The 22,723-nt window shown below is 39.8% G+C and overlaps 1 protein-coding gene and 1 long non-coding RNA gene across 3 annotated transcripts in view; one reads left to right on the forward strand and one right to left on the reverse strand.

Annotated features, from left to right (window-relative positions):
* cars1 (cysteinyl-tRNA synthetase 1) overlaps positions 1-22,481 on the reverse strand; it is a 69,343-nt gene extending 46,862 nt beyond the window's left edge. The window contains exons 1-7 of one of the 2 annotated variants that reach the window (XM_052029435.1): positions 22,421-22,470; positions 16,828-17,073; positions 12,491-12,582; positions 10,164-10,252; positions 9,357-9,453; positions 3,988-4,086; positions 1,192-1,341 (exon numbers count right to left, since the gene is read on the reverse strand). In XM_052029435.1, coding sequence (XP_051885395.1) covers positions 1,192-1,341; positions 3,988-4,086; positions 9,357-9,453; positions 10,164-10,252; positions 12,491-12,582; positions 16,828-17,073; positions 22,421-22,436 — 789 coding nt within the window. In that variant the 5' untranslated portion in view covers positions 22,437-22,470. Of the gene's footprint in view, positions 1-1,191; positions 1,342-3,987; positions 4,087-9,356; positions 9,454-10,163; positions 10,253-12,490; positions 12,583-16,827; positions 17,074-22,420 lie in introns of both variants that reach the window. The other variant, XM_052029436.1, reaches the window with a different exon arrangement.
* Positions 22,482-22,613: 132 nt separating this feature from the next.
* The window catches only part of LOC127577843 (uncharacterized), a 43,257-nt gene continuing 43,147 nt past the window's right edge, over positions 22,614-22,723 (forward strand). The window contains exon 1 of the long non-coding RNA XR_007957446.1: positions 22,614-22,672. This is a non-coding gene — a long non-coding RNA (uncharacterized LOC127577843). The remainder of the gene's footprint in view (positions 22,673-22,723) is intronic.

Here is a 22,723-nt window from a genome sequence, read left to right on the forward strand (position 1 = left end):
TAAAATGCAGATTTAAAACACTCTAGTGCTGCTTGCTTATTTACCTGTACCCCCCAATTGTTTTGAGACATGCTGTGGACCTTCATCATAATAGAAACATATGTTTGAATAAAGTTTATGAATAACACACATCATTCATAAATCAGATAATTTTGAACACCATTCACCCCAGCAAACACTCAGAGGAGACTGTTGCTGTGTGTACAGTCTATCCACAGTTATCTGCTGATGCAACACCTACAGCTGTGCAAGACATTGGCTAGGCCATACTTGGAATTCAAAATTATGAGGGGCAAGATGGAATAGGTAGTCACAGAACTTAGGGGAGTGTAAAACTAGAGGACATAGGTTTAAGGTGAAAGGGGAAATAGTTAAAGGAGATCTGAGGTGCACATTTCTCCACATAAGGGTGGTGGGTATATGGAACAAGCTGCCAGGGGAGGTAGTAGAGGCAGGTACAATAACAGTGTTCAAAACATACTTGGACAGGTACATGAATAGGAATAGATGGATATTGGCCAAATGCAGGAAAATTGGTTTAGTGTATATAGGTCTTGGTCAGCATGGATGAGTTGGGCCAAAGGGCCTGTTTCTGTGTTGTACAACTCTATGACTAAATTCAGAGCTTTTCACTAAACATTTTGTTGAGATAATGGTTGAACACTAAATGGAATGATCTTTCCCTGATAAAAGATGACAATTTCATAATATCATACAATTCATGGACTTATAACAATCAGACAAAATTGTCAAGAGTGTGATATATTTATTATAGATAAGGAATGTTTGGGGAAAACATCAGCAACTGGAAAGATAACTGTGGATGGACACAGCAACAGTCTCCTCTGAGTGTTTGCTGGGGTGAATGGTGTTCAAAATTATCTAGAGTTAAAGAGAACTGTACATGTGAAGAATATTTAAAGTTAAAGGGAAATGTGAATTAAAATGGATAGCAGATGAGTGTTTGCATTGTATTTGTAAGCACAAGTTATTAAAGAAATTTGTGTTATACTGTTTTATGAGCCTTAACCAGTTTTACCCCACCCTAATGGGTGGTTGAATTCCAGAATTATACCATCAGAGGGGAGGTAAGGTGACGCACCTACAGCAGTAAGAATTCACACCTCTACTTATTGCCTCTTAGCTCCCAGACAAAGTAACTGGCAGACTATCAACTTGGTTGAGTCATACCTGGGCCTGTTTGTTGATCTTCTCGTTTGAAATTGCCTGTTCTATTGATTCCTCCAACGGTTTAAGAGATGATGAAACTGCGCGATTTATTCTTTCCAGCATCTGTTTCTTGTCTGGGTCTGTAGTTTCAGCGAGTTTCACAGTGAAAGGCTATGAGAACAAAATGAAGACGAGAAACAATTCAGAAAATAATATTATTTCAATAAATAATCATGAAAAGTCACCAAGTACCAATTTCTGATGCTTGTAGTTACAAATTCCTTGCTACAAATCAGCAGGAGAAAGAAAAATCAATTCACTTCTGACCAATTAAATTATGACAATTGTGGGAACCATAGAATTCTGTATTCTTGCCAAAGTATAAAACACATGGATATGGACAAGGCAAATAAGAACACAATTTCTTTTGTTATTCAGATCTTTCTTTTCTTCAGTGCAATCAGCTCAAAACTAAACACAGATTAAAGGTTTCATAATTGTAACTGTCAATAGTAAACGAGCACCTCCACAACAACCTTCTAAGTCAGTGAGTTTGGACTTGGGTAACTTGAATTCTGTCCATTTTTTGAAGTTTAGTATTCATGTGCTGTTGGCAAAGATGAAAAAGGGGGGAAAAAAGTGAAAGTCAAAAAGTCTCTTTGTCCTAGAACTGAATTACCACTACGACATCACATGCTACAAAGATTTAAAACTATTCCATCATATAATTTTTTGGAATGATAAACTGCAGATGCTGGGAGTCTGAAACAAAAACAAAAGCATGCTGGAAGCACTCAGCAAGTCAAGAGAAAATCAGAGCTGACATTTCAGTTCAAGGACCCTTCAAATAAACTAGAAATATCAGAAAACAAGCATGGTTTAAGTTACAGAGAGAGGGAGGGGTGGAGAAGAAATGAATTGTCTGTGATATGGTGCAGACCATAGTTGACAAGGTAACAACTTTAAAAAACAGCAGTCAAAAGAAGAAAAACACATGGAAACAAATTGAAACAGAAAGGTATAGTCACATCTGCAGAGAAAAGTCTGCGATGATTATCTGAAATTCTTAAATTTAATATTTATTTTTGAGGGTTACAACGTGGCCAGTTGAAATACAAGATGCCGTTCCTCTAGTATTCTTTGGTTATCACTGGAGCAATGTAGGAAGGGAAGCAGAAAGCTGGTATCAGGAGTGGGGTGGAGGATTAACGTGACTGGTAAGTGGAAGCTCAGGGTCTCCCTTGAAGACTGAATGACGATGCTCCACAAAGTGGGTTAGGTTATCCAATGTAGAGGGAAAGGAAGAGGTAGAAGGGTAGGTATTGACAAGCACTTTTAGCATTTTCCATTTTTATTTTCATCTTACAAATGTTGCAAAAATCCTTCAACATGAGGCATTGCTGATGTCCTCAATTTTAGAGTTCAGAAATATCAAGGAGCTATTTCCATGGTGGCTAAACTGACAAAACTGACATTGGACCAAGTCAAATAGACCAGGTGGTTCCAGGTTTAATTCATGTGTAAACCAATTCCATTATCTCTAGTAGAATAGCTAAAGAGTGTTGCAAAATAGACCTATGTTCCAATCGTGATTATTATTTAGTGATCTTGGTTGGAAAATGTGCATGTCTGCACATGGAAGAACAGGATCAGACATAACTGTGGGTCCACAGATGAATAATTTGACAACAATCAATGTTTAGCTTTATCCAAGAAGGGGATAAAACAGCAAGAGTTGACACCCCAGACAGATTGACTGAAGTACTAGAGAGTGTAGAATACTATAAAACTGTGTTTAAAAGTCAGTAAGTTTTGTACAAAAAGGAGAAGAAAATCATATGATCTTATGTTCACAATCTTCAGCAGGCAACAAATTAAATGATCGTCACGGGGAGGGGGCTGCGTGGAGAGAAAATGGTAGAGGGTCACTTCCTACTACCTGGAGCTTCAGAGTCACCAGAGACTGCTGAGGGTCAGCTTTGTGTTGCCTCATAATTTTTTAATCGTACATAGACATCGACAAGTAAGTAGCTATAATGGGAGAATCTGTGTATCTGTACTTTAAACCATTTCCACTTAGACCATAGGGTGTATATAAATAACCCAACAATCTGTAATAACAACCATGTTTCAGTAGAGAGTCATAGAGCAATACAGCACAGATACAGGCCCTTCAGCCCATTGAGTCCATGCTGACCAGGTGCCCACCCAGCTAGTCCCAATTTCGTACGATCGGTCCATATCCCTCTAAGCCCTGCCCCTGCATGTACCTATCCAAGTGCTTCTTAAATGATACTATTGTATCTGCCTCAACCACTTCCTCTGGCAGCTCATTCTAGATACTCACCAACCTCTATGTGAAAATGTTGCCCCTCAGGTCCCCTTTAAATCTTTCCCTTCTCACCCTAAACCTATGCCCCCTAGTTTTGGACTCCCCTACCCTGGGGAAAAGACTGTTACCATCCACCTTATCTATGCCTCTCATAATTTTAAACACTACTATAAAGTCACCCCTCATTGTCCTACACTCCAAGGAATAAAGACCTAGCCTGGCCAACCTCTCCCTACAACTCAGGTCCTCCAGCCCTAGCAAACATCCTTATAAATCTTTTCTGCACTCTTTCCAGTTTAACCACGTCCTTCCTTTAACAGGGTGACCAAAACTGTACACAGTACTCCAAGTGCTACCTCACCAACGACTGATACGACTGCAACATAATGTTCCAACTCCAATAGTCAGTGCCCTGACTGATGAAGGTCAGCGTGCTAAACATGTGCAAGAGTTGAGGAGGTAACTTCAGTGTTTCATCACTTTACCTTCAGAGCAGTCTTGACATCTTGTAGAAGCTGTGCAGGAGCCAGATTTTTCTCCTTGTACTGATCAAATAGGTGATTTTGCCGGGCTCGCTTTATAATCTATACAAATGTAACAGCAATTACATTAGAATAGGCAGTATTATAGACAACAAAGCACAGAGTTTAACATGTCAGGTTAAAATGAATGGATTATCACAGTGGTGTCTGACAGGAGAGACAGACACAAATATGTCACAGTCTCGACTCTCATTGACCACGGAAGAACCAACCAATCATTTTGTTGTACTGTTGCAACTCCGATACTCAAAAGAAATAATAATCTAAGCAACTTTAAGTGTGGAATTCAGATATGCACATGGAGTACAAGAAAGAAGAATTGAGAGAATACTGCAGCTAATGGATACATGTTTGAAAGGAAGCCCATGTGAATATTTGATAGAAAGGTGACCAGGGGAGATTCAATGGAGCACCTGTTCAAGGATAAGGGGTGAAGGAAGAGATTCATCTGATCTTCAAGGAATCTTGCAATTTTTGGTATTGGCTTTAAAATTGTACACAAATTGTTATTTCATTCTGATGTATCAGAGTGGTGTGACACATACCCCACTGAAATACATCAAATATATTTATGATCCATTTACTAATGTCACTGAATTCTCACTGTGACATGGGTGTTTTAAATATATGGATGGATACTGACAAATTCAATTCAACAGATAAAAGAATCTTCATCTGTAGGTGATAGATTCATTGTGCAGATCTCTTGAAGTAACACTTGGCAAACTTTGACACCCTCTATGAGATTAACATTGAACCAGCACAACACAATTGTATTCTGCATCAGTTTACGAATTGCAAACCAAAGTTGTACACAATTCTAATTCTACTCAAGAAACCCTCCTCTTGCAGGTAAGGGTGACATTTCATAAACTCTCACTCCTGCAAGAGGTGAGTCTCGGGATTTTCTGTTCAGTTTCACCAAGCGAGAGCCTAAAAAGAGGCACATTTGCGAATTGTTAGTTGATAATTGATTGGTTAATTAGCTAATTAACAATAGCCAATAAGAAGTTAGGGTCAAGCAGAGCAGCTATTGTTGGAATGGGCCAGTGTTAAGAGCTGAGGCTTTGGTGTGAAGAGGTGGAATAAGTGGCCCAAGTGTAGGGAGTGAAAGCAGCTCTTTAGGAAAAAAAAGACTTCAGTGATAAGGCATAGGTAAGATTTTATTTGGTTGTTATCATTGATTTGGCTTTGGTTCAGGATGCTTCAGTGAGTGGAGGCTAAGGTGAGGTTCAGATAAGGTCTATTTTCTTTCTTGCTGCACAGTTAGAGCACTGGGAATGGCAGTCAGGGCAATGGTATGTTCCTCTTGCAGGATGTTGGCAGTCAGGGAAACCTCCAGTGTCCCTGATGACTACACCTACGAGAAGTGCATCTGGCTGCAGCTCCTTACAAACTGTGTTAGGGAACTGGAGCTGGATGAACTCTGGATCATTCAGGAGGCTTCAGGGTTAATAGAGAGGACTTGCAATGGAGGCAGTCACACCTAGGTTGCAGGTAGCTGGGTGAATGTCAGGACAGGGAATAAGTAGTCAGTGCAGGGTATGCCTGAAGTCATTTCCCTCAATAACAAGTATACTGCTTTGGATATATGGGGGGGCAGAGACAATAACCTACCAGAAGAAAACAATGGTGTCCAGGTCTCTGTGGCTCAGAAGGGAAGAGAGGAATAATGGGTGATTCATTGGTTAGGGGAACAGACAGGAGATTCTGTGGACAAGAATGAGACTCCTGGATGGCATGTTGCCTCCCAGGTACCAGGGTCAGATGTGTCAGAGTCCACAGCATTCCAAAGGGAGAGGGTGAGCAGCCAGAAGTCATGGTACCAATGACAGATAAGGTGAGGTCCTGAAGTGGAATACAGGCAGTTGGGAAGGAAGCTAAAAAGCAGGACCTCCAGGGTAGTAATCCCTGGATTGCTGCATGTGCCAGTGAGGGTAAGAATAGGAAGATGTGGCTGAAGAGTTTGGGTACAGTTTCACACTTGTGGATCCTCTGGGGAAGGTACTGTATGACCTGTATAAAAGGGATGGGTTGCACCTGAACTATAGGAACCAATGTCCTTGCAGGCAGGTTCATTGTTGGGAGGTGTTTAAATTAGGTTGGTAGGGGGATGGAACCAGAGTGTTAGGTCAGATGATGGAGCAGTTGGTGTAAAGGTTGATGCATTATGCAGAGAGACTGTGGAGGAGGGATAGGCAATGGATGGGGCATTAATGCCTTAAGTATTAAGAATAAGGGTGACGAACTTGGAGCATTTATCAGTACATGGAGTTACGATGTTATGGTCATCAGAGACTTGGCATTGCTAACTGGGTTAAGTATCACAGCTGCAGAAAGGGAGGATGTTGTGGAGGGATCATCTACTGATGAACCAATCACTATTGCGAGCAATCACTATTAGGAGTATTCTGTAGGCACCCCCCTGCTCCCCTCCCCAAAAAGCCACTGGGACACTGAGGAGCAGATGGGTAGATGGATTTTGGGAAGGTGCAAAAATAACAGGGTTGCTGTCATGGGTGACTTCAACTTCCATAATATTGATTGGCACCTCCTTGGTGCAAAAGGTTTAGATGGGGCAGGATTTGCTAGGCCTATCTGGGAAGGATTCCTGACACGGTATGGATAGGCTGACTGGAGGTGAGGCCAGACTGGATCTAGTACTAGGCAATGAACCTGGTCAGGTGACAGACCTCTCAGTGGGTGAACATTTTGGAGATGGTGACTACAACTCCCTGACCTTTAGCAATAGCCATGGACAAGGCTAGGAGCATGATTAAATTAAGTATTTAATTGGGGGAGGACTAATTACAATAGTATTAGGCAGGGACTTGGGAGCATTAATTGGGAACAGCTTTTCTTGGAAATGCACGGCAGAAACGTGGAGGTTGTTTGGAGATGACGCTTGCATGGGGTTCTAGATAGGTTCATCCCACTGAGAAAAAGGATAGTAGGTTGAAAGAACCATGGTTGATAAGAGGTGGAACATTTCTTCAAGAGGAAGGAGGGAAGTGTACTTAAGGTTTAGGAAGCAAAAATCAGACAGGGTTCCTGATAATAATGTAGTCAGGAAGGAGTTTGAAGCTTGGAGGAGACGAAGGCCTTGGCAAGTAGGATTAAGGAAAACCCTAAAGTGTTCTACATGTATGTGAAGAACAGGAGGGGTGAAGGTAGGATTGCTCACAGAGCAAAACATGTGCCAGGAGGTAGGAGAGGTCCTTAATGAATACTTTGCTTCAGTGCTAACCAGGGAGGGGTCTTTGTTTGAGATCAGTGTAGAAGCAGCTAATCTGCTGGAGCATATAGAGGTTAAGAAAGGGATAGTGTTGGAGCTTCTCTTTAAAAACATTAGGATGGGTAAATCCTTGGGGCCAGATGGGATATACTCCAGCTTACTATGGAATGCAAGGGGAGAGATTGCTGGCATGTTGACAATGATAGCTGTGTCCTCCCTGGCCACAGGAGTGGTACCAGAGGATTGGAGGATGGCAAATCTTGTTCAAGAAAGATCATGGGGATAACCCTGCAAATTATAGACCACTGAGTCTTGCATCAGTGGTGGGCAAACTATTGATGAGGATTGTTGGACAGGATTTAAGTATTTGGAGAAGCATAGTCTTATTGGGGATAGTCAACATGGCTTTGAGGGTCATGCCTCGCTAACAAAATTGAAGGTAGAGAGGTGGATGTGGTGTAAATGTACTTTAAGATGTTCAGTTCACAGGGTTCCCCAGTGGTAGGCTTGTCCAGATAGTCATGAGGTATGGGAACCATGGAGACTTGGCTGCATGGATTCTGAATTGGCTTACCCACAGAAGGTAGAGGGTGGTAGTAGATGGAGTATTCTGTCTGGAGGTTGGTGACTAGTGGTGTTCTGCAGGGATCTGTTCTGAGACCTCAGCTTTTTTTTTATATATACACATCTAAATCTGGAAAAGTATGAAGTGATAACACTTTGGAAGATTAAACTTAGATTGAATACAAGGTTAATGGCAGGATTCTTAGTGTGGAGGGACAGATCTTGGTCTAAGTTCATAGATCCCTCAAAGTTGCTGCACAAGTTCATAGGGTGGTCAAAGTGGTGTATGGTGTGCTGGCCTTCATTAGCCAGGGATTGAGTTCAAGAGCTGCAAAGCAATGTTGCAGCTCTATAAAACTCTAGTTAGACCACACTTGGAGTATTGTTCAGTTCTGGTTACCTTGTAGGAAGGGTGTGGAGGAGACTTACCAGGATGCTGCCTGGATTGGAGAACATGTCTTGAGGAAGGGTTGAGTGAGTTAGGGCTTTTCACCTTTGGAGTGACAAAGGATAAGAGGTGACTTGATAGAAGTGTACAAGATTGAGAGGCATAGATAGGTTGGGCAGCCAGTAGCCTTTCCCCCCCCAGGGCAGCAAAGGCCAATACCAGAGGACACCCATTTAGGGTGAGTAGAGGAATGTTTAGGGGAGATGTCTGAGGTCTTTTTTAAAACAGTAGTGGGTGCCTGGAATGCACTGCTGGGGGTGGTGGTAGAGGCTGATACAATAGGGACACTTAAGACTCTTGGATAGATAAGCACATGGATGTAAGAGAAATGGAAGGTTAAGGGCTGTGCAGGAGGGAAGGGTTAGATTGTATGTCTATGGTCAGCACAACATAGTGGGCCTAAGGGCCTGTACTGTTCTATGCACAGGATATTGACTACAGCATGTATTTGTAAACTTGGGTAACAGGAAATCTGCAATTTGCTCTAGTTCCACATCTTCCAAGACTTCAGCTCCCTCTTCTGTTTGAATGTGACCATTTTCCCAATTCAATAAAAGTCTGAGCACTGTATCAATTCTAATTTAAGTTACCCAATTTGAATTTGTAAACTCTCAATTGTAAAAGTGCATCTTGCATGATGCTGCTTGTAAAATAAATTGGGTGAAACTGTTTAAGTGGAGGTAGAATTATACCACTAGGGGATCATAATGAGCCAGTGACTTATAGCAACAATAAATCAATAAGTACACTTAAGGATTTTTCTTTGTGCTTTGGAGATCAGATTTCATGAATCAATACAATTGTGTAAAAGCAATGAATCAATAATACTATATATCCTTTTATATTTACCATCATTTACCATACTTTATTGCAAGGAAGTGTACAAGTTTGATGCATATAACTAAATATCAGCTGACAGTCAAGCTAAGATGGCCCTGTGTTTTGTTGCCAGAGCAGAGTGAGTAGTTGGGTTTGAGTAGAATGTTCAAGATGGAACCTACATCATTGAAATCTAATGAGGGATTAAGTTGAAGAGCAGACAGTGTGATGACAATACACCCTTACCTTGTCATCCACATCAGTAATGTTCATACAGTAAAATACATCATATTTGAAGTAATTCATTAGAATCCTTCTGAGGATGTCAAAGGAGATGTAGGACCTGGGAAAAGAAATAAGCAATAACTTTAAGGCTATAAATTCAGTCTATGCTAGTGGCATACATTGCTGGCCTAGGAAATTCCAAGCAGATTGGGTTGAAGAATCATAGATGGTTGTTAGTTTTCTTAATACTGCCTGCCCATAGCTGAGATTACAATTGTGCTTCTTCCTAAAGTCTCACAATCACCTTCACAATTGTCAGAACCAACTGGAGCAGAAACTCTACTTAATTTTGCATTAGCATCATGTCTGATGACAAAACTAATTGTAAAATACCTATTAAGATTAGCAAGGTCACAGTAATTAAACCTGAAACAACTTTGAATTGTATGCCCCAATGCCTGTTAGGCCAAGCATTTGCCATTAATGTCTCATAAACTGACCAACAGATCACAATGCACCATGCTGGTAACACCAGGCCTTCAATGCTGCCTCATGACATAAAAATGCAATTCTGACACTTGTAGGTGGCTGTCCAGAATCACGAGAGAAAGGCAAGACATTGAATGTTTTGTTTTAATCAGTCTCTTCAAATACACACTTGTATTTTCTGGTACTAACTGTTCAAATGTGCACATTGTGTGTGAAACAAGAAACATGTGTCTTCTACTTGCACTGAAGATGCACTAAATTTAACAAAGATTTACCGAAGCAAAGTTTAACTGAAGAATTACCAGAGGAAGCATTGTAATAAGTAGTGTGGCAGATTACCTTGCATGTCCCATGTGGGAAGCATCATAAACTGTGGGGCCACAACAATACCACAACACCTTCTTCCCATTCTGAGGACGGAAGATCTCCTGAAAAGAAACACACAAGCTCAATTTCATCAAGAATGTCATGTGTCAGTGAGCAAACTGACAATGTGTGTAAAAAAAACCTCAACTGTTTATCTCTGCATGTCTGGAGTACATTGAGTAACCTAGGCTGGTTGAGGACCAAAGTATCGAGAATAAAACCAAGTTTCCATGTAGATATGTACCTACCAACCCCAATAAGAGAAACCTTCCTATTTGAGGTAAAACAAGAATTTTGTGAAATAGGCTGGTAGGGTAAAAATTGAAAAGAAACAAAGATGCTGGGAGAAAGAAACAGGAAGAGCCCAGTGGTTGAAAATCTTTTAAAGGCTCACAAGTGAGATTAGCCAGGAGCATGCATATTCCCCAAACTGAGCTACAGTATCTTTTTATCATGGGCTTCAAGTGTAATTGTGACTACAATTGCTTTCTGTGGCTGAAATGTTACATATGGCATAATCTCAGCAATAAGTACTCTACATAGTCCAGACCTGCAGAGATAACACTTATTTGAAACAATTTACATCCATTGATATACATAAAGATATGTATTTACATTTAGAAATTGATAGTGACCAATTGATTATTGGATCATACTAGCAAAACAGAGACCAACCCAACAAGGCAAGCAGTGTTGATAAGTGCAACAAATCTTGTAATGTGTGGAGTAGCACCAGGAAATTATTTTGAAAGGTGGCAGATTAGAGTACTATTACAAAAACCCAATTCCATTAATTTCCTTCAGGAAAAGAAACATGCCATCACCACCTGGTCAAATCCATTTGAGTGACTCAATACAGTCAGGACAACAGCAGTTGGACATTATGGTACCAGCCACATTTGTAGAACAAGTTGAAAAGCAATTTAAAAATATAATTAATACATTTTAAAGCAGCCCAAAGTGAGTATTTCTTTCAATCTTATTCATCCAATTTTATAAACAATGTCATATGTCAGTGAGCAAATTGACAATGTGTGTAAAAAGCCTCAAATGTTTATCTCTATGTCTGGAGTACATTGAATGCATGCTGTTGGTAACAACAATAATGCTATTCTAAATATTCTAGCCACTGGAAAAAATTACAATTGGATTCAGAAAACTGGCAGCTCCCAAGAGGTTTGAGTATTTAAAAAAATCTTATTACTGCTTCCCAAAGACTAAGTGATACAGTGCAATCCTGAGCCTTTTGGACTAGAGGTCCCAGATTTCATTACAGTTGAAGAGTGTGTTACAGGGATGTTGAAAAGCTGAAAAAAAGCAGTCAGACTTGCCCTTGTTAGTCCTCATTCATCTATTCCTTCCAGAAAATAGAATTATAATTGCAAGAACTGAATTCACATGCGTAACAAAGTTGACATTCAACATGTGAAAAATGGTAACTTGCACAAGAGCCTATTGCTATAAAATTCTGCCCCAGCCAAAAGCAACAGCATCTTCAGAGTGAATGCAATTGTTTAAAACCTTATCACAATGATGGCTCTGTAGAGGAAGTTCCTAGAATAAGACACTCCATGTAATACTTTTTTTGCAAGTATCATTACTGTAAACCTTCAATGTTCTTCAGTCACCAGGACAGCTCTTAGACCTTTCTGGAGCTGCTTGGTCTGTCTTAGGATGCCGATTCCACCGAAATTAGAATATTTCACTTACTTTTTTTTAAAAAAGTTAAAGCAATTTTCATTCTCTGATTGTTATATACAGTTGCAAAATGACAATAAAAACAGCATTGAATAGAAACAGCTGGAAATAAACAGCAAGAATATTTTGAAATATATAAATCATCAGCAAGAAAATTCAAAATAAGGATCCTCTTTTATAGTTACTACGGTCCCTGCTCTACACCTACCAATTTTTATAATTTCCTCCACATTAATAATCTCTACAACAATGGCAATTTTTGTCAAATATTTCTCAGTCACAATTATGCTTAATGAGAGAAGCTGCTGGATACCATTAGCACAGATTGCTTGATTAAAATATCTGCTGGGCATCATTGATTCAGACTGTTTAATTCTGTAGCAGGTACCAAGGATACAGGCAAACATTACTCATGGGTAGACAAAGCACCAAATGGATGGCTTAAGTGTAGTACTACCTCATTTCAGGGCCTGAAAACCAACAGCAATGAGACATATGCTGTTATGTGATGTTATTGCATGTTGGACTGTTTTAAAGCCCTTCATCAGAACTAACTTTTTATTTCATACTATAATCCTGCTCTATTCATCACCAATACTGACCTTACTACGTGTCAAACTGTTGTACAGACGCAGTTCAGGTTGTTTTATTTCTGATGGCAGAGACCAAGGTGGTTGGATTCTCTTCACTTTTGCTGAAAAAGAAGACCCACAGTCAAAGCTTCCATATGAGGAGGATGTGGTTGTCAACCATCAATTTTATGTACTAAAACAGACCAGAGTCTAATTTTTAAGTAATTGTTTGCAGGAATCAAGTCTGTATCGGTGGTCACAGAATTGCTCATTGACAAGGCCATCAAATTATAACAGTACAACACCACGCAATGTTTGTCAAATAAGCTGCAACTTTGAAAAAATTAAGGTATAAAAAAGAAAGCTGAAATAATTTCCACCAACTGACAGGTTATCATGATAACCAATCATGAAAAGGTGTGGTGGTCAACAGAAGTACTTTAAAAGACAAATATAAAAGGATATCTATCTGTTGGCAAACTAGTACCAATGATATCACACCCTTTCATATAGGAAATCTTGGCATCAATTTGCTATACAATTGCATTTCACCAGAGGAAGGCTAAAACTGTAAACATCTAATTACAATTACGAGTTTGCATAATGAATACTGCAAACAACTGGTGCCTTTGTTTTAAACACTTGGAGAAAGATACTGCAGTGTCTCAGTGGATAATCTACATCCTAAAGTAGAAATTACCTTTTAAAAAAAGGAAATCCCTTACTGAATCTCTGCTTCATGATGAATAATCTCATCTCTGATTTACTTAGTTCTGAGTGTCAATTTTGAGACAGAGCAGCAGTTTGTTGCATTCCTGTTTCTAATGTCTATCCACTGATTTCACCCATAAGAGGTGAATAAGAGTGGCAGATGTTGACCAAATTTGGAGACCTGTGGTAGGACTTGCAATTATTCAAGTTCTTACATGAGGGATGGGCATGGAAGAAGGGTGCCCAGAGGTAGTTGCTTGCAAGGGAACTGTGCTACATAGATCAGTAACTTCAGGAAGGCAGGGAAAAGAGTGAAGTAGAAACATGGTAAGCAGTGGATGTAGCATTCTAATGTTAGTCAACTAGAGAGTGTAGTGTAATCAGCAGAAAATGCAGGGAATTGAGGTCAAATAGAGATACTACATCCAAATACATAAGTATACATTGATGCAATGTTGTGAAGATAGGTGGTATAATGTAGTGTACTGAAAGTTGGGGATGGTATACGATAGGCTTCATTAAGCAGTTTGTGTTGGATGATATTCAGTAAAAAAAAGCAGATGGCATTCACTAAATTTAATTCAGTTTTCCATTTTCATGTGCCTTTGTAGTTTTGCAAATAAACAGCTGAAAGTCAAGTACCTTTCCACAAGTGATGTCGCTGAAGCTAAATTTACTTTAATTGAAAAACTTGCAGCTTTCTGCCACATTAAACATTTCGGATAAGCACCACAAAGGATTTCACATACAGTTTGATTTATGATCATGACAAATGCAGTAATAAATTTACACACAGAGACTTAACAATGAGATTCTTATCTAATTAACCAGCATTTGTTTAAAAATATTGATTAAGATTGCAATGTTAACCACGATATTAAGAGAACAATAAATTGTGGAAATTCTGAACAGGTCAGGCAGTCAGTGTGGGGAGAATATTTCAGGTGGATTTCAGGTATTTTTATTTCATGTTTTCAGAAGCTACAGTATTTTGATTTTGGGAGCAAACAGAATATTCTGGTTTCCTAAATATGCAGTAGGATTTTTTTTAATCAACATTGCTCTGGAGAATAGTTGTACAATCATTATGTTACTTGACTAAAACTCCAGATTCTGGACCAAAGATGGGGGAGACAAGTTCAAGTTCCATATAAAGGACTTGCGCAACAAATTATATGAGCCTAGCACCAGGTCACCAGCTCTGGGAATAGGATAACCCAGGCACCGTTCAGTGAAGCATGTAGAACAGATGTGAAGAATTACTCGCTCAATAGAAAATGAAATGCCAAACTGGTGAAGCCACAACTAAGAACCACATGCATGTTGAACAGCAAGAGTGGAATGCAAAACAATTACATGAAAGCTCTGCAGTACTGCCACATCCCTTCATGAATGACATTAGACAATTAAAAAATACTAGTAGATGATTCTGTCAATACCACCATCTTCAAAGCTGGCAGAGTCCAGCATTTGTACAAAAGATGAGGGTGAAAATGTTTGTGATCATCTTCAACCAGAAGAGCTGAGTACATAAACCATCTCGGTCTCCAGATGCCAGTCTTCTAGCAGTTGTGTCACTCCACATGACGTCAAGAAATGGCTTGGTGCACTTGGATTGCAAAGGTGATAGGCCCTTAAAATATCCTGGCTGAAGTGCAGAAGAATTATGCTCCAAAACTCACCACACCTTAAAACAAGCTGTTCCAGCTCACTAGCATCTATCCAACAAAGTGGAAAATTTCTTTTGTCTCTTCTGTGACAAAACAGATCAATCCTATCTGTCCAACTATTGCCCCCAACAGCCCAACATCTTTAAAGTAAAAACAGAAGATGCTTGAAATACTCAGCAGATCAGGACATATCTGTGGGACGAGAAACAAGAGTTGGGAAGGAGACCCTGAATCTATTTCTCTTCCCACAGATGCAGCCTGACCTACTAAATATTTCCAGCATTTTCCATTTTTAAACTTTAGATTTCCAGCATCAACAGTTTTTATTTTGATTTTTTGTTTTTAACAAAGAGACTGGAAGGGGTCAAGGGCAGTGCTATCAAGTTAGTGCATTTACTCATCAATACCTGATGCTTAGTTTGCATTTTTCCAAGACCAGCAGATTCCAGTTCAATTTGGGTCTACAGCACTATGACCTCGGCACAAACGCATAAAAAAAGTGCTGAAATCCAGATAAGAGGTGAGAATGGATTGCCTGATACCCAGGACTCCCAGAAAAGTTGAAGTCAATGTGAATAAGGGAGAAATCTTTTCATTAGCTGGAGTCATACCAAGTATGAAGGAAGACTGTTGAAGTTATTTGGATCAATCATCTTAGCTCCAGAATGTCATTGTAATAATTGCTCTAAACAGTTTCCTCACCTCAACTCTCTTCAGTTATGACCTTGATCAGAACTGGAGGAGTTCACTGATGATTGCACAGTGTTCACTTTCAATTCAGATACAGAAGAAGCGCTTACATGCACAAACAACAACATTCATGCTTGGACTAATAACTGGCAACTGCTACTCACATCACACAAGTGCCAAGCAATGATCATCCCCATAGGAGAGGATCCAGAATCAGAACAGTACAGCACAATACAGGCCCTTTGGCCCACAATGTTGTGCCAACCTTTAAACCTCGCCTAAGACCATCTAAGTCCTTCCTACCACGTATCCCTCTATTTTAGATTCCTCCATGTGCTTATCTAGCAATCTCTTGAATTTGACCAATGTACCTGCCTCCACCACCGCCCCAGGCAGCGCATTCCACGCCCCAACCACCCTCTGGGTAAAAAAACCTTCCTCTGAATTCTCCCTTGAACTTCCCACCCATTACTTTAAAGCCATGCCCTCTTGTATTGAGCATTGGTGCCCTGGGAAAGAGGTGCTGGCTGCCTATCTATTCCTCTTAATATTTTGTACACCTCTATCATGTCTCCTCTCATCCTCTTCCTCTCCAAAGAGTAAAGCCCTAACCACTTATCCTTAACATTCAATGTATTTACAACTAAATCCTTCACTGGGTCAGAATTGACCCGAAACTTGACTGGACTTGCCACAGAAACACCATGACCACAAGACCCAATGTATTCTGGGGAGAGGGACCACTTTCTAACTCCTCAAACCTTTTACCACTTTTAAATGTGTAATAGAATATTTTCCTCTTCACCTCCAATTGGTTTAACTTCTTCTGTGATAATCCAGTCTTATTGATTGGCATCCAAAGCACATTCACTCTTTCTACCACTGGTGAACAATGGTCAGTGTACATCATTTACAAAGGAACTAAGGTTTCTTCAACAGCACCTTCCAAATAAATAATCTTCCTAAGGGTCCCAGGAGTATGAGAGCACCATCATCTCCACTTCTCCTCGAAGTCACACTCCATTCTGACTTATATCACCGTTTCTTCAAACCTGTAAATCCCCAACAGAATGTGTAGGAATACCTTCACACTGACGGCAAGAGTTCAAGACAGCAACTTAGCACCTCCCTCTTAAAGGCATCTAAGAAAATATATTAAAAACCCATCTTTACCATTTCCAATAAATTAATAAAAAATGCGAAATGGGATGCATTACAAAATTAAGCCAAAAGCCCCATGTATTTGTGTTGCACAGATGCCTCATGTGAACTGCCACACAGATCCTCACTACTCACATGTGTGGAGACTACAGGTTTTGGCATCATCTTGGGTGCAATCCCAAATTGCTGCAATGTGCCTGTACCATCGCACCACGTGGAAGTATTGATCAGGAGGTGGTTTTTGTATTGATTGGAATATTTTCACATCAGCTTGTGAAAATACGAAACCATCGATGTAACTTCGTGTAGCAAGATAATCATTTAGAGCCTCCATTCCACTCTTGTCAGGTTCTATATCAAGGAGCTCGCCATAGCAGAAAGCTGCAAGACACAATGTGGGGAATGGACGCATCTTCAGAACCAATGTTTCTGTTTATCTTAAACAAAAAGTCATGCACAGTTCACCATTCTAGTTCTTCAGTTACTAAACCGAGAACTAACCCAGCTGTTCCAGTGTAGCTACAGACTGGCAACTGGAGAAATACTGTCCATTTAGGGACTGTTCACAAGCAGGATAGATCTAGTCCATCAATCTGTTCTCAATCAGCAGCAAAGTGATTATACATTGTTGGTACTACTGTTGTGTGACACAAACTCATCAATAATCTGCTTCCCAATACTCAGATCTTATATAATGATTCTCAAAGACTTTACTGCTGCTCTGATCCAAACTTACAAATAGAACTGAATTCTAGATGTTAAGTGAGATTGAATACATTTGACTGAACCCTGGTAAAGTAGAAAAGTGGGACTGGCAGAGAACTCTACATTGACTACAGTCATACCTGGCACACAGGAAGATGCTCATGGCTGTAGGAAGCCAGATCAGTTCAGCTCCAGGAGTTCATCAGGTAGTGTCCTAGGACCTATTATTGTCAGCAACTTCAGCAATGACTTCCTCTCCATCACAAGATTAGAAGTGGGAATACTTGCTGATGATTGCATCGTAGTCAATTAGATTCACAGCTCCTTGGATAATGAAGCAATCTGTACCTAGACACAGCAAGACCTGAACAACATTCTTGGACTGCTAAGTAGTGAATGACAGTCATGCCACACAAGGTTAAGGCAATGCACATCTCAATTAGAGCATTTAACCCAACAATACCTCATGTTCAATCTCCATTGCGAATTCCTATATTAAAATCCTAGGAGGTCACCACTGACTAGTTCAGTAGACTAGCCTCATAAATACCATGGCCAATTGTGCGCATCTTAGGGTAACATTTCCAGTGAATGTTATCCTATGACTCATTTCACAATTCCTCAGTTTTTCCACCATCTACAAAGGACAACTTTAGAGACATAATCCACTTGGGTGGAAGACAGCAGACTCAACCATACTCCAGAAGCTCAATATCCAGGACACAGCTGCCTGTTAGATTAGTATCCTATCACAATATACGTTCCCTCCATCACGTTGTTTCGTTGCTATAATCTAAATGGATCCAATGATATACACAGTAAAATTAATAGCCCAGATCAGCTGGATTGAATGACTACTTAACTGCTGCATATTCCGTGTTGGTTTTAGAAGAATATCCACAATCATGTTGATAGTTAAATAAAAAGTGCAAATCACTGCTCTTCACTCTGCATGTCCACTCAGCAAATTGAGAGGATAAAGGCAGTTTGATTTTTTCCCCAAAGCTTCCACTTTAAGATTATTTGAATTACAAACCACATTATAAAGCTATTCATATCACATGCACATTGACCAATCAAATATATCCACTTCAGTTTGTTATGAGATAAATTCGGTAGGGAGGGGATATGGAAATATACAATGTAGTGTCAGTCGCAAGCATTATACATAATCTGAATTAGTGATGGATACCCAAAGCACATCAGTCAGGAACTTCATATACAGAGTACTGATAACATTATGATTTATCATGGAATTGCTAATGCAAAGTTGAAGAAGCAATGTTTTATATCTTCCTCATCATTGTTATTGGCAAGGAAATGTATATCCCAGGGGGAGAAAAATTCAGACTTTAAGGACGTAAAGAGCTTCTATAGGGCAAATGTGGGTCAGTTACAGACAGAGCTGAGAGAATTGAAACGGGGAATCAAGAATTTACAGAATAATTTGACAACTATCTTGCATTGCTTCTTAATAGAAGAAAAAAAATCTGCCAGAAATAGAGTGAACAAATGGTTAGCAGAAATAAGGAACTGAAGTATTAATTAAAAAAAGAGAAGTCAGAGAGACTTTGGTAATCTATCCTAAAGACCCAATAATCTACACTGTATATCCCATTGGTATGAAAGAGGCAGCTTTCGAGGTAATGAATGCTCTGGATATCATCATCCAAAATTCTATAGATTCTGTAACTGTTCTTGTGGATTGGAGGGCAGCAGGTGTGTCCAAAACAGGAACTACTGACCTATTAGCCTACCATCAGTAGCATGGGAGGTGAGTATTTTGAAAGAACAACCAAGTGTTTTGAAGATAGTGGCTACTTGCGTTCAGGAGTAATGAAAAAGAAGTAATGGGCAAAGAGCAAGTAGCTCAGGGTACAGAAATTATTGACAATATCATCAGGAAGGCAAGTTGGGGCAAATTGTTTGTGGGGCAAAAAGTGAAACCTTTTCATTGAAAATGCATCATCTCAATGGTACAAGATTGGTGATATAAACATCACACTGTCATTTCATCACTTCACCTGTAAGCGTGGCACAACATCAATATAAAAATGAAGGGCAAATGTATGATTTTAAAACAGGGACCGAATAACTTGTGAATAATACCTTAGTTAAAAGTAAAGCTCATTGTGAATATGAAGGAGGAGAATGTAAGGAGCTTCAAGGAGATGCAGACAAGATTAATGAGTAGATGTGAACAAAGCAGATGCAATATAATTTCTCCACTTTGAAGCATAAAGGCAGAGTTTTTTTTTAAAAAGTGAGAGACTGGTAACGTTGATGTTGTTCGAAGCAACTGAAGGCCTTATACACAAGTCATTGAAAGCCCACGTGCAGATGCAGCAAATAATGAGGAAGACATATGGTATATTGTTGGCCTTTACTATGAAGATTTTGATACAGGTAGAAAGACGTTTTACTGCAATAGTGTAGGATCTCAATAAGACTGCACCTGGAGTATAGTATATCGTTTTGGTTGAGAAAGGATGTACATGTGTATTTGGCTTAGAGGAATGCAGAGGTAATTCACTAGAAATGTCCCAGGGATAACAGGTTTACCATACAAGGAGAGATTGAATAGACTGGGACAATATTCCCCAGAGTTCAGAGACACGAGGGGAAATCTCATTGTATCTTACAACATTTTTGTTTTCAAAGGCTTTACTAAAAGTAAAGCTCATAAAATTGAAAGCTTTTTTAAAGCTAAGAGATTGGCTTCAGTAAAAGATAAATTCAGGATAATAGGTTTGCATCCTCAACTGCTGGTTTCTACAACAATCTTTGTTGATGCTTCTACTATTCACTTTTAAGGTTTGGATATTACAATAGAGGTCTGAGTTTTCTGATGCAACAGTACAGGCTGATGGCATAATTAAGTTGGGAACATGTTACAAAAAGATATAGATGGATAAAGTGAATGGACAAAACCCTGTGTTTAACTGACAGATTTCAATGCAGCTACAGATTAAGTCCTCCTTAGACATAAAGAATGATAGATCAGTTTGTGAAAATGGTGAAAGAAATGTTAGACTTTATAACTCAAGGATAACAATAAAAAGTTTCTCTCCACAGCTATCTAAATTGTTGGATGGGCCACATCTGGAGCATGGTGTACAGTTCTGTTATCATAATACAAGACAACTAACTACATGAACTCAGTTTTTGGTGACAAAGAAACTCAAGAGCTCCTATGCACTTTTTGAACACAAGAGGAAACTCAAGAAGAAAAAGAGTCAAGTGTGATAATTCACAGTAGCACAATGAAGCCAGGGTCCTGCAAAGGTAACAATTTTGGCAAGTTAGGGCATATTGGTGCTCTGCATCTTCCAGCCACCTTAGTACTGAAAAGCTAAACCCCATTGCTCTATATAACTGTTCAAGTCTCTTGAATTTAAGAATGTGGAGCAGCCAGAATGACAGAGGGTACTGAAGCTGTTTGGCAGATCGGTAGTTGCAGAAATGTCATCACAAATGGTGGGCCAAAGGCTAGACTGAGAAGTTTTGAAAGTGGAAATTGTTTCCAGAAGAAAAGTGGATTTTGGAGACAGGAAGATGTATAGGTAGAGAGCAATAGATTGAAAATTAGGGATGACGTTGTGCTTAATTGAGATGGGAAAAGCAAGGACATACAAGATGGTAAGGTCAAGGGCTGACCATCAATAGGAATTGAGATTATATGGAGTGAGAGATTTAAGGACTGGAGGATAATTAGAGCGTAAATGTTTTATTACACAGTGCATAGTAGAGAATGGGAATTTTACTTGAGGGGCAAGGTGGCTGGAATAAGGCATGATGCTCAAAGAAAGAGACAGTGTCAGAAGTATAGGACGGCAGTAGACCAAGGTGAGTTTCATTATTGTGTTCTGAACAGGCCAAACAATTGAAGGTATGGAGAGATTATTTTCAAAAGGAATGTTTTATTATTATTCCAGAAGAATTCCATCAAAGTCATGATGTTGATGTAGTCATTTATATAAATTTATGAATGGAAGAGTTCTAGTTTGGAAGTGAGCAACTACTCTAAAGGGAGTAATGAAAAAGGACTGGTGACAGGTGATCCACTGTCAGATACCCAAGGAACAGCAGAGAGCAGATAGTTGTAGATGAGCTTTTTTTAAAAAAACTTTTCCTACTCAATATGCTCTGTGACATTTATGGGACCCTGGATTTCCCAGCCAGTATCTTTGTGAGAACATAATTGCTTCAAACTCTCAGCATACTGCCCTTGAATGGTTCCTATTATCAGTCACTTCAAGTCATTGTTTCCTGGCTATTTGTGCAACTTCAGATTTGCTTATAAATAGTCCTCCTCCATAACAATGCTAAAACTAACAGAATTATGATCAGGACTTACACATTCTGCCACTGGTAAATTTAGGGAACATAACTAAGCACATGAAAGATTACAGCTGGAACAACGTTTGAAGGACTAGATTTCAGTGAATTTAGAGCTTCTCAGGTACATTTTATACAAAAAGTTTTAACATCAGATCAAGAGCTCTATTTCACTTGAACTTTCGAAAAATCAAAAGAATTGCAGATTATGTAAATTTAAAATTAAAAACGCTGGACAATTAGGAGCATCTGTGAAGGGAGAAACAGCATTAATGTTCAGGTTAATGACTTTTCACCAGAACTCTCCCCAAATACTATCCTGACTTGGCCATTTCCAGTACTTTCTGCTTTCAGTTTCTCTTTCCTGTGAAATGACTGGGTTCAATACACCCGTTGCTTGCAGCTATTCGTCTTCACCCAACTCATCTTCTGCTTACAGTGAGCCTCAGACCAGACTGACAACAGAGATGAGATTGTTTATGAAGTTGAATGGGGTTGACCATTAGGTTAATCACGGCCGGTCTCTGGCAGCAGTGCTGCAGTTAGGGACCGGTCTCACCAGCTCTACAGCTGCAAAGAGTCTGACTCTTGCCCTACCACAGAATGAAACGGACACAGAACTTCTGCCGTGCTCAGCATCCGCGCTCTCTAGCCGTAGGACATCTCATCAGTTGAGGCCACTCACCCTCACCGCTCTCCATTATATTCTGTTCTGTCGCTGGCGTAGATGATGCAAGAGGTAGAACAGGACCGGAAGTTGCGTTACACTTATTCTCACCGCCCGCGGATGCCCCGCCCATTGGCCCGTGTCACCGCTCTCGAATTCCTGACGTCTCCCGAAGGGGGCGGGATCAATGTACCGGTAACTATGGAGATGGATGGGAATGAGGTCAGCAAGGCCAAGTTGTCCCTTCGAGGCGGAAAAGTACTTTCTCCGGTGAGTTATTTTTAAATTGCATTATTGCACGAAAGGGTTTGTATTGCCATT

This window comes from Pristis pectinata, chromosome 14, assembly GCF_009764475.1.
Source record: "Pristis pectinata isolate sPriPec2 chromosome 14, sPriPec2.1.pri, whole genome shotgun sequence".
Taxonomy (NCBI): Eukaryota; Metazoa; Chordata; class Chondrichthyes; order Rhinopristiformes; family Pristidae; genus Pristis; species Pristis pectinata.